This window comes from Schistocerca cancellata, chromosome 3 (assembly GCF_023864275.1).
Source record: "Schistocerca cancellata isolate TAMUIC-IGC-003103 chromosome 3, iqSchCanc2.1, whole genome shotgun sequence".
NCBI lineage: Eukaryota > Metazoa > Arthropoda > Insecta > Orthoptera > Acrididae > Schistocerca > Schistocerca cancellata.
Window position 1 is genome coordinate 621653303 of NC_064628.1, and position 12909 is coordinate 621666211.

General features: G+C 37.8%; 2 protein-coding genes across 3 annotated transcripts in view; one reads left to right on the forward strand and one right to left on the reverse strand.

Annotated features, from left to right (window-relative positions):
- LOC126175530 (uncharacterized protein C16orf52 homolog B) overlaps positions 1-4827 on the forward strand; it is a 68973-nt gene extending 64146 nt beyond the window's left edge. For both annotated transcript variants that reach the window (XM_049922360.1, XM_049922361.1), the window contains exon 3: positions 4061-4827. In XM_049922360.1, the coding sequence (XP_049778317.1) occupies positions 4061-4248 (188 nt within the window). In that variant the 3' untranslated portion in view covers positions 4249-4827. The remainder of the gene's footprint in view (positions 1-4060) is intronic.
- Positions 4626-12909, reverse strand: part of LOC126175529 (ERI1 exoribonuclease 2-like) — a 43179-nt gene continuing 34895 nt past the window's right edge. Inside the window, exons 3-5 of the mRNA XM_049922359.1 lie at positions 6682-6782; positions 6425-6607; positions 4626-6346 (exon numbers count right to left, since the gene is read on the reverse strand). Coding sequence (XP_049778316.1) covers positions 5852-6346; positions 6425-6607; positions 6682-6782 — 779 coding nt within the window. The 3' untranslated portion in view covers positions 4626-5851. The remainder of the gene's footprint in view (positions 6347-6424; positions 6608-6681; positions 6783-12909) is intronic.

Consider the following 12909-nt stretch of genomic DNA (forward strand, 5'->3'; position numbering starts at 1 on the left):
AGAATTTACACAGAAATTCTCGAATGACTACACAGGTGAAGTAGTGGCAGGGATGTCTTGTGCAAAATTATAAGCTACAATGTGATGGCGTATAGGCTTTTGATTTACATTGGTAGTAATTGTAAAAAAAATTGAATATATTAATTTTATTTATGTAGATATAACTGTTAAGATAGTTAAATTGTAGAACTAATAGTTTAAAATTGCGATAAATTTTGCATCTGCGGGAATTGACTGGGTATGCGAATTATCGGTCTGTGTTTTAGACCACTCGCCCATGGTGGAGTCCTGACAATGGTGCTTTGAAACTACACGCAATTATAAAGAAAAATAGTGAGCTTGGTAATCTGTGACACATGATTGATCACAAATTAAATATTTGTTCAGAACATGATCTGCCCTCTCTAAAACCACCTTGATATTCACCTAAATTACTCTCCAGTGTTGTATAATCCTGGAAAGTATCTTATATGCAACTGGTTGCAAAGAAATTCCTCAAATGTTAGCTTCTCGTTTATTGCCATTCTAATGTATTAGATGTATCATGGCCACCTTCCACTCAGAGTTTTTCTGTTTTCCAAGTTTTCTTAAATTTTAATTTTAGTTCTTTTTTTTATTTTTCGTAGAGACCATTTCAAAAGTTCTGTTATAGTCTTCTCCACTAGCTTTATAAGGTTTTAATAACTTCTTAAATTTCTTTGATAATTGGGGATAAATCTTCTTCTTGATTGGTTCTGGGAAATTAAGAAGCTGATCAAAATATTTTCCAAGTATTTTGAAATTTCCAGTGTTACGTAAGCCTCATTGTATGCTTCTCTCAGATTTACATTTGAAGTACACCTGCCTAACTCTTTCTCATTTACTCCTCTAAAGGTCTACTGGAAAAGGCCTCTCTAGCAGATCATCAATGGAAAACACTTTCATACTAAATTTCCTCATATACTTGCTTGTTTTATCACCACCTAGCCTATAGCCTTTATACTTTCAAGGACATTAATTGTAACTGAATCGAATATAATAATTTTACATATGTAAACTGAACTATTATTTTTAAACTATGTAACTAATAATTTAACGTTGCAAGGAATAAAATAAAAGGTTAGTATCAGCAAGAATCGAATCCAGGTTTGCATATTACCAGTCTGTGCTTTGTCACTTACCCACAAAGCATTCACAACAGTTCTTTAAATCATCATCATCATATTCTATACTTGCACAATAAACTACATGCAACTTCAAAGAAAAATCCTGACCTGAGCAACGTAGAACACACGAAAAGATGAAGTCTCAACAGAGCATGTATGGTAGAGAACAGGCAGCTGTGTCACTTCTCTAAGTTGATTGTATTGCAGCTGATTGTCATTTCAACACTAGACACTGGTTTCTAGTTATTGTGGAGACTGTGCTACACAACATGTTTTAGTTCATTTTATTTGTATATCAGCATATATTCAAAGAGAAATGGTGTGATTTTCAACTGGCATTTGAAGCAAAGTGGAATAATTTTATTGTGATATTGACCATGTGCAAATTAGCAAATGATGACCAGCTGCTACTGACTGCATGGAGTGGAGAGGTATAATATTGCACGAGCATTCTGGCCTCCAAATCTTTGAACATAGTATACTCACCTGTAAAAGTTACTGTGATACTGCGTATCCCCATGTGTGTCTTTTCAGCTGTTTATTTGGTCATAACTTCATTTTTATAGAATATTATGAGTAACTGCATCAAGCTAAGCAATTGGAGCTCTTGGAACAAGAGGATATTCGGCAAATGGACTGGCCTGTCTTTTCCTCCAACTTAAATCCAATTAAGCATTTGCAGGATGCATCAGGGAGACGTACAGGGTGTTTCAAAAATGACCGGTATATTTGAAACGGCAATAAAAACTAAACGAGCAGCGATAGAAATACACCGTTTGCTGCAATATGCTTGGGACAACAGTACATTTTCAGGCGGACAAACTTTTGAAATTACAGTAGTTACAATTTTCAACAACAGATGGCACTGCAAGTGATGTGAAAGATATAGAAGACAACGCAGTCTGTGGGTGCGCCATTCTGTATGTCGTCTTTCTGCTGTAAGCGTGTGCTGTTCACAACGTGCAAGTGTGCTGTAGACAACATGGTTTATTCCTTAGAACAGAGGATTTTTCTGGTGTTGGAATTCCACCGCCTAGAACACAGTGTTGTTGCAACAAGACGAAGTTTTCAACGGAGGTTTAATGTAACCAAAGGACCGAAAAGCGATACAATAAAGGATCTGTTTGAAAAATTTCAACGGACTGGGAACGTGATGGATGAACGTGCTGGAAAGGTAGGGCGACCGCGTACGGCAACCACAGAGGGCAACGCGCAGCTAGTGCAGCAGGTGATCCAACAGCGGCCTCGGGTTTCCATTCACCGTGTTGCAGCTGCGGTCCAAATGACGGCAACATCCACGTATCGTCTCATGCGCCAGAGTTTACACCTCTATCCATACAAAATTCAAACGCGGCAACCCCTCAACGCCGCTACCATTGCTGCACGAGAGACATTCGCTAACGATATAGTGCACAGGATTGATGACGGCGATATGCATGTGGGCAGCATTTGGTTTACTGACGAAGCTTATTTTTACCTGGACGGCTTCGTCAATAAACAGAACTGGCGCATATGGGGAACCGAAAAGCCCCATGTTGCAGTCCCATCGTCCCTGCATCCTCAAAAAGTACTGGTCTGGGCCGCCATTTCTTCCAAAGGAATCATTGGCCCATTTTTCAGATCCGAAACGATTACTGCATCACGCTATCTGGACATTGTTCGTGAATTTGTGGCGGTACAGACTGCCTTAGACGACACTGCGAACACCTCGTGGTTTATGCAAGATGGTGCCCGGCGACATCGCACGGCCGACGTCTTTAATTTCCTGAATGAATATTTCGATGATCGTGTGATTGCTTTGGGCTATCCGAAACATACAGGAGGCGGCGTGGATTGGCCTCCCTATTCGCCAGACATGAACCCCTGTGACTTCTTTCTGTGGGGACACTTGAAAGACCAGGTGTACCGCCAGAATCCAGAAACAATTGAACAGCTGAAGCAGTACATCTCATCTGCATGTGAAGCCATTCCGCCAGACACGTTGTCAAAGGTTTCGGGTAATTTCATTCAGAGACTACGCCATATTATTGCTACGCATGGTGGATATGTGGAAAATATCGTACTATAGAGTTTCCCAGACCGCAGCGCCATGTGTTGTTGAAAATTGTAACTACTGTAATTTCGAAAGTTTGTCTGCCTGAAAATGTACTGTTGTCCCATGCATATTGCAAGAAACGGTGTATTTCTATCGCTGCTCGTTTAGTTTTTATTGCCGTTCCAAATATACCGGTCATTTTTGAAACACCCTGTATTAGAGTGTGTTCACATACACCAATGATGTTGAAAAAATGGAAGCACATTGCAAAGCATACAGCATTGCCACGCATGCTGATCACACACCCAATTAAGATCCATGTTCTGCCTTTTGTAATCCCCAGGCAACCATCATGTAGTTATTGTTTTTCAATAAAAGTGTCATTTCTGTTTGTATCATTGTGTATTTCTTTCAGTTCCCTCCTGTGAAATATTGTAGCATTTCTTTCTACATATGGTCTAAGATTCATCAAGCTAAGTTACTTGGTAGTGACACATCATGCAAAAGTTACTTTTGTCGTTAACATTTGCACACCAGTCTATCTGTACTCTTCACAGACACAGAAAATGCTTCGTGATGGTCTTTTCAGTCATCATGAATTGTAAAAGATGACATCATTCTGAAATTTTCTCTGCACAAATTAATTTTTTATAGATTTAAACATTGTATATGGACAAAAATTGTCGAAACAGTAGTTAAGAATTATCTTGATAATCACATCCCAGCAGAAAGATTGAAATTGATAGGATAAAGCTGTTTTGTTCTGTTGACACTAAAAATCTAATGTGTAAATCATTTGAGATATTCTTAAAATAAATGCACTCATTAAAGTGAGTATTGCCTCAGATTTTGTATTCTCATGCAAATCTTATATTTTCAGTGGTTCTGTTCTGCCTCGCTGCTGTCATCTTCCCAATGGGATTCAGTGTTGATGAAATTGGTGGACAGCCATATCAGCTCCCACACAGTCACCAAGTAGGAGTTTCGTACATCTTATTTGTATTAGCTCTGTGGATCACCGTAATCTCAGAACTGTTTGCTGGAAAAGTGTGCTTGCCACATTTTTGATATTGTGCTACACAAAGACTATAGTGGGAATACTTGTCACTGTACAAGCTGTTCGAAATAAGGTTTCATTAGAAACTGTCTTAAAGTAGATTCTGTACAATCATGTAGCTTCCATATTTCACAAAAATGCACAGATATCAGTATTTTACAATTTTATAAATGTCTAGTTATTTTAGACATGATTGTATACCTTATAGTACATTAAGACTTCATTTGAACTAGTATATTATATTAAACATGGTTAGATATTTTTTTCACTTAAACTTTGGAGGAGAGGTGATAGGTCAAGAGTGTTTCATTGGTCCACAGATCTTTCAATTTATTGAATGTTAACAAAAATACAAATAATTGTTTTAATCACTTTTTTAATTTACAGCTTAAATGTACAACCATAAGTAGCCCGAATTTTTAGCTGTGTTATAACAGGAGAAATTCCATATTAAATTGTTATTTGACGATAAATAACATCAATGTGGCAAATTAGAATGTGTATTACTAGCTTTTGAAGAAAGAAAATGGAACACAGATGTTAACTCACCACTGCTTTAAATAAATTCATATTTTATTATTTCTATTAAAGTATTTGCATGATATGTACATTTTTCTAAACCTACAAGGAAACAGAATTGGTAGGACAGTACTTACCTCCAGGAGATGAATTTCCAGCAGTGACAATACATTCATTTAAAACCAGATAAAAACATGGATCCTAACCTTTGAAGCCGCCTAAGGAGGAAAGTAAACTTACAAATAATGTATCTGCTTGTATTGGTAGTACTGGCCATCCATTCTGTCTCCTTGTAATTTCAGTTTCCTGAAATGAATTCTCCTTTTGATACTATTTACACTTTTCCCAGCATAAAAAGTGACAAAGTGCTGACTAACAGATTTTATGTATGACACGGGGTGTTGTGACTTCTTTTGAATTAAAACAGAATATGTTGCACATTTTATTGTAGTATACCACAAGTGTTTTTGTTATGAATTACAATAAAAGTGTGGATCCACTAGCAACATCAGCTCTCACAAGTTAAGCCTAATCCATGAGTGGCATTTACTTTATTTCACCAGAATGGGAGTACCGGTGTCTTTAAATTTTAGCCAATTGTTCACAGTAACATTTAATAATAACAGTTACAATAAATACTGCTTGCAAAAATTGAAGAGTAATTAAAAGGTCATCTCTGATGATACAGCTTGCCACATTTTTAATCCTGTTTTAGTATATTTTGTTGCCTCCAATAGACAAGAGCTGGGATATAACATTCCCTGATCTGAGTGAATTCGTCTATGTTTCTAGATCGTTTTCTTGTAATGATTTTTTTTTAACAACGGTGACAGCTCCTCTGTTTTTTAAACACTTCTGCAAGTTCCTGAAATTAACTTGAAGCTGCAGTAGTAAAATTGCACAAGTTTTTGTTCTAATGTAAATACCTCAGCAAGCACTTGCAGAAGTTATTAATTAGTGGACACTTGCCTTAAGCTGTGAGAAGATTTAATCCTGACTTTCTAATTGCCTTTCCAAAACTAAGGCAACAAATATTGTACCCTTTTAAAAATAATGCAAAGGAAAATATATCTGAACATTTGCCATAAGCAAAAATCACTGTACCCATTTGAAATAACCACAACCAGATTTTCGAGTTGTACCAAGTGTTCTTCTGTGAGAGCAAATGAAGAAAGAACGGCCCTGATTGGGTCCAAGCATTGACACTATCTTGCGTAATGCTCTTCTGCCACAGTTACATAAAGGTGGTGTTGCCCTGTTGCTTACACACGGTTTTTGCTTGGGAGATTGTGTTCTGTCAGATGCAGGACGATTTATAACTTGAAGAGGAGTACGCTCCCCCAACATGGTACAGTTCTTTAATATGACTTGGTCCCTTGAATTTGTATTTCCTTTAGCTAAAGTCATGTTGTGCCACAAAGAACCTTTCACCATTTTCCCCACTGTTCCTTGATAGTCTGATATTTTCCTCTGCCGTGATGAAACAGGTGTATCACTCTGATGATGTGGAACCATTCCTTTCCTTGTCACTGAATCATGTATGGAATACTTTGTTTGTACATCACTGCCTGTAAGGACACTCTTATAATTCTGTAAAAAGAGAGTTTTATAAAGAATAACAATTTTATTTTCAAAAAATGCATTGCATGAATTTCACTGATTCCTTACAGTACGCATGGTTGCTTGAAGAACTTTTGTAATACTCAGGATTGCCCCATCTTTAACCAAGTGGTGCACAAGTGCAGCAGTATTCCGGGCATCAGAAATACCAGAATGCTGGCGCCCTTTAAATTGTAGCCCAACTTCTGACATTGCGCCATTCAAACCCTTAGGCTGACGCTTGTAAAATGCCTGAAATCATAGACATTAAGTGTATTGAATTTTGTACAACATATAGTAATAAAGCAGGAAAGCTCTGTAAACACCTTGTAAGTAGCACGTAGATCAATCCATTGATTTAATATTTCAGGCTTTAGTAAATTTTTTCTTCTGCACTCATTGTCTAAACATGTAGATAAATCCCAGTCTGAAAATCAAATTAACATTATGTAAGATACTGTGCAGAATATGATTACATTTTCATGTGGCATGGCTACATACACACAAAAATATACAACCAAAATAGATCAGAAACTGAATGCAAGCTAACAACAAAACAATCATCATCATCCTCCTCCAACTCGCATTGCATACAATTGTGTATTCAAGACAGAACTGAATAGTTAATGCAAGAATTTCAACAAAGCTTTATATTTGATGTATTTGACAGACTAATATTATACATTAGTTAAATTCTGTGACACGGGTAAAAATTTGTTAATGCACAATTTCTAGTGTTTTGCATTACAGCTCAATTCCTTTGATATACAATACCTCATCATTATAAAAATAGTCCTTCACTCTTTTCCCTTATACACACATCAAAACAAGTTTTGCATCACCCTGGTTCCCAGAACTCCTGAAGACAAACGGTGAAAGTGGATATTGTATCACAGACAGAGTCTCTCTGACTGGTCAGAGACATCACTAAACCTACCCAAAGATGTAAACAACCATGAATGAGGAGCACCTATTAGACGGAGGGGGTCCGACAGCCGATCAGTTGCAGTCATTCTACCGGGAAGGAGATACACGGCTCGTGTTGTCTGTAGTTCAACCATGCCTAGACGGTCAATACCATGGTTCGATCACATCTGCATTGTTACTTTGTGCCAGGAGAGGATTCTCAACAAGGGAAGTGTCCAAGCGGTTCGGAGAGAACCAAAGTGATGTTGGTCGGACATAGAGGAGATACAGAGACAGAAACTGTTTGATGACATACCTCGCTCAGGCCGCCCAAGGGCAAGTACTACAGTGGATGACCGATACCTACAGATTACTGCTCGGAGGAACCCTGACAGCAACGCCACTAATGCTTTTCGTGCAGCCACAGGACACTGTTAAGACTCAAACTGTGCACAATAGGCTGTATGATGCACAACTTCAATCCTGACGTCCATGGCGAGGTCCATCTTTGCAATCACGACACCATTTAGAGCGGTGCAGATGGGCCCAACAACATGCCAAATGGACTGCTCCAGATTGGCATCATGTTCTCTTCAACGATGAGTGTCACATATACCTTCAACAAGACAATTGTCGGAGACCTGTTTGGAGGCAACCCGGTCAGGCTGAATGCCTTAGACACACTGTCCAAGTGCAGCAAGGTGGAGGTTCCCTGCTATTTTGGGGTGGCATTCTCACCAAAGATTCATTGAAACGGATTCACACCGTATATGTAAAGTGTGCAGGTGCACCATCGTGTTGGTACTGCATTCGCTATTGCACATTGAATGGAACATGATCCACCAACTCTAATAGAATTTCTTGTGAAAATATTACATATTTGCGTTCAGTTGCCGAGGGGACGTGTACGGACTGACCAGATTATCACCTACCAAGCCGGCCCAAATGTTGACAGCAGCGATCTTGGTGACTACAAACCAAGATGGCGTGCGGATTTTCCCGGGCCTGCACTTGTTGATTGTGGCTGTGGCGCATCTGTAAAAAGTACACGGTCTAATTGAATAGCACACCTTTGCAAAAACAACTGACAGAATTCAGTTCAACTTGGAAAATTGTCTGGGTTAATGCCCTGAACCTTTTGAAGGCAGTAGAGGTGCAAATCATCATGCCACACTGCCAAATTGTGGAGTTGGTTACACCCATTTCTCATGCAACACACCGCGAGCTTGTTGAAGGTGTGAGGAGGCAGCAGTAGTGCTGATGCCTCCTCTTCAAGCCGTATTTATGCACAGTGCATTGATGACCATGTCTGTCAGGCCTTTGTACCTGTTAACACAAAATGAATACACCGGGTTTTGAAGTAGGCCTTAAATGCACATTGTGCTATTACGATAATATGCCAGTGGAAAAGTACCTCAAGTGAACCTGTCTCTTGTAGGGACATGTGGATCTGGCAATCACCTTCTTGGCGGCCTGTGATGCTGTTCAATGATGCTTAGTACTGTACACTAATGGATGCAGACATGTGTTGCTATGTGAAATACACTTGTTATGACCCACCTATAATTTTCTACATTGATGTTTATACATATAATAATTTATGAAACTTGGCTGTGCAAAGGTTAATCCATAAGCCTGTCACACAACGTTACTCTGGTAGTGTACATTGCCCGTCAGTAAATAGACATCCTGTCTGTAGCACTAATCACAGTATTTGCAGCTCTAAGGTACTCAAAGGCTCATAAAAAATAAATGAATAAGCAGTTGTATCATGAAATCAATACTCTGACATTAGTAGCAGTATTTCCAATTACATCAAATCTTTGGCAAATTACTAAAGAATTTTTGCGTCACTTTTATATCTGTGAATATTGTGGATTTAGATTCAAGAACAGCAGAGAATGAAAGAATAAGCCTTATGAAACTACTGTGACATAAAAACAACACAATCAAAATAAAAACAGCCAGAAGTCAGATCAAAAGCAAATTTTCTCTGCAGAGTTTGGATTTTTTTATTTTATTATTATTATTGCTATAACATTTTACAGAATACAGATGGTAACTGTTATACATTTGTTTTTGTGAAAGAGATGCAGTTCCACCCATTTGCACTCCAAATAAAATGGCAGTCGGCAATAAGAAAGCGGTTATAACTCAAAAAAAGTTGTCATTACATTCAGTTACCAGGAACAATTATGCCCCTTGTTTTCCAGAATGCAAATGAAGTTGTTCTAGCAGGTTACTAAAAAAAAAGTGAACCAGTAATTGAACTTTACAAAAATCATTTGGACGAGAAATGGCCTGTTAAAAGGTCTGAAGTGCAAACAAATCATATTTAACTGGGACAATGCACCAGTCTACAAAAGTACTTCGGCACTGGAAAATTTGGTATCCACCATAGTCACTAAACCTGGCAACCTTCCAGCTTCAGCTTAATCCCCAAATGAAAACTAATTTACGGCTGTGAAACATTTTATGTCCAATATATAATTTGTGGCAGCTATAGGAGGATATTTTGCAGAACTTCCAGAACTACCGTCCAGGAATGGAATTAGTCACTATAAAATCTTTGAACAAATTGCACTGACCTAACGTTTACATGAAAGTATTTTTTTACCTAACAAGCCACAATCATTAATTTGCAGTAAATAATCTGTCACCTGTTACATGTATCGTTTGCCAGATGTTCCAGTTTTTGCCAACTGACAAGCCAACCCTGAAATTTTGTATACAGGAAGAATACACTGAAAGAAACACAATGTCAAAATTTCAGCTGCCAAGACATACAAGTATTTTTTTAAAAAATAATGAAATTTGTCAAATTCATAACTCACCAGGTGGCTACAGAAATGTATGCCCTGCCACAGCTATAACAGAAGGCGCATGCCGACATGGCAGGCACATATCACTGATTGATGGTACATTGATAAAAAGATAATCCAGGCACAACACAAGCGTAAGTTGTAAAGCAAATTTGTTTTCACTGATAGTTTCTCTGACACGATCATTCACAGTAACCGCTCACTTGAATTTGCAATTCATTTAATATCCATAATAATTAGCAGTTGCCTTTGCAGTATCACTTAGTGTTAACAATGGAAATAAAATCAAATTAATTTTCTTTGTGATTTCTTTGTATATGCTTGCTAATAGCATCCTTCTTTGTGCAGGTTCCAGAGTTTTACAGTAATGTGGAACCCGATTAATGTTTTCAACTATGTCAAGGTGAAATACAAAGAATGTGTTATGCAATTGAAATCACCTACGAAGAACATTTGTCAGAATTAGATGGCAGACAGACAGAAACACATTCACGCAAATCTAACTCTAATGCACATTGTGATTGTTCTCCTTCTTTAATTCTTCGTTTGTTGTCCTCGGTGTCAATGTACTAGCTCAAAAAATAGGGGGTGGAAGTGCAGTACTGTCTACTGTAAATGATGTAGCTGACAGGTGCACAGTTGCGTTTCACAGTCTTTTACTGTTCACAACCCCCAATATTACACACGTATATGGCCAGTGCATATTGTTTAACTTTCAATAGGCCTCATTAATAGGTTGCAGGTGAACATCCACATACTGCTATAATAGTTTACTGTTGAACATCTGCAAGCAGTAAAAAACATAACCATATAGTTCACAGTTCTTTCAGAATAATCATGCACGTATGAAACAGACACTGTCATTGTTTTAACACATGGCCTAACTGTGTTACACTTATTTCACAGTTAAGTTGATGCATTGTTGTTGTTCTAACCAACACAGGTTTCTCATCTGGAACTCTGCTGTGGACTGACTGTCTCGGGACCAAAAATTGGGCCCTTATATATCCTCACAATAAAAGGTACTGAAACTTCACATTGTTTGATGTTTAATTTACAGAAATTACAATTAAAACTTAACTCATTTGATTAATTGAATACATCGAAAAATTCCGTCTTTTTAACAGTTTCTTTTACCACAAAAGTTAGACCGAATTATTTGTCTAAATCAAGAAATTAACAAATATAAGTATGCAAACAATACTTTGCACAAATCTGTTAATTACTTTGGAATTAATTAAGGGCTGGCTTTGCTGACATATTTTCAAATAGAGCCAAATATATTCTTTAAGATTACTAGTATTCATCTTCCATATGTTTGTAATTAGTACAGAAGTTATATTTGTTTATAAGTCAACAATAGAATTTAAGTTACGAAACAATTACTGATTTCACCCTATAACAAAAGATACTAACTAGGAATAGTCAAAATAAATTAGAAAATCAATTACATACATAAAACTAAGGACAAAATTAGATCTGGTGTTATATTCTTTAAAACTGAGGGCCACCCTTTCTCTTTCATGAAAATGCAGATTATACTTGTGTACGTTAATGGTAATTACACTGGAGTCCCGTTAATCCGAACTAATTGGGACCAGACCTTGTTCAGATTAACGATTTGTTCGGATTAACCAGAATTACGGTGACGAGTTTCCAGAATGAAGTATACCAGGCAGATAAATAGGTACACCATCGTAACAAATGGGAACAAGTATGGGAACAATGGCTCACTCTCACTCCGTGCCCTTTTTTTTTGTGCACTGTTGAGACCTTTGTAGTGTCTGAGGTCAGTGCACTGCCAGTTGGCTCACAAAGTGGCTGGTTATGTTAGTTATCGATCACTGGCACACATAACAGTTATATTGTATTCTTTCAGATGTAGTGGTGTACGTATTTTCATCATGAGTAAATTGAAACATACAATGTTAACTCTCAAAGAAAAACTGAATGCTTTGAAGTGGATAGACAATGGTGAGAATGTATCTAAACTGGCAACTCGAAATTCAGCAGACTCTGAAACAATCCCAGTATGATAAAGTGGATGAAGCTCTTTTCCTTTGAGTGGAGCACTGGTTCAGGAGAAGGCTGTTTACCTGAACAAGTTAATGAATGGTGATGAGTCTTTTAGTGTGAGTACGGGTCGGTTGGACAGATAAAAAACATGTCATGGAATCCGTTAGCTAACAATTACTGGAGAAAAGCATTCTTCTGACCATGATGCAGCGAAGGAATACTTTGGTGAGTTTGAAAAAAGTGATAAGAGAGGGAAAGTATTCTTCCCAACAAATTAATAACGCTGACGAGATTGTCCTTAATTTTAGGGCATTGCCAACAAAAAGCGTGGCATCAAAAGCAGAAGACCATGCTCCTGGTTTTAAAATGTGCAAAGATCGTGTGACTTATTTAGCATGTAGCAATGCTGCTGGTAGTCACAAGCTGCCTTCAGTGCTGATCGGCAAATCTGATAGGCCCAGAGCTTTTAAAAACTGCAACGTGAAGTCCCTGCCCGTATATTATCACAACCAGGGAAAAGCATGGATGGATGGTAAATTGTTCCCTCTGTTCGACTGTTTTCTAAGGAAAATCATTTGTCTCCCCGTACAATCCTTTTGATTTATAACGCGCCATCTTACCCCAGCACTGAGAAATTATGTGATGGAGAAATTGTGGCGAAGTTACTGCCGCTGAATGTTACACCATTCTACAGCTGATGGACCAGGGCATACTGCAAACATTAAAACTGATTTACAGAAAACAATTTTTAAGATTGCTGATCCAAGATGATAGCATCCCTTTAGTGGACAAAATAAAAAAGACCAATGT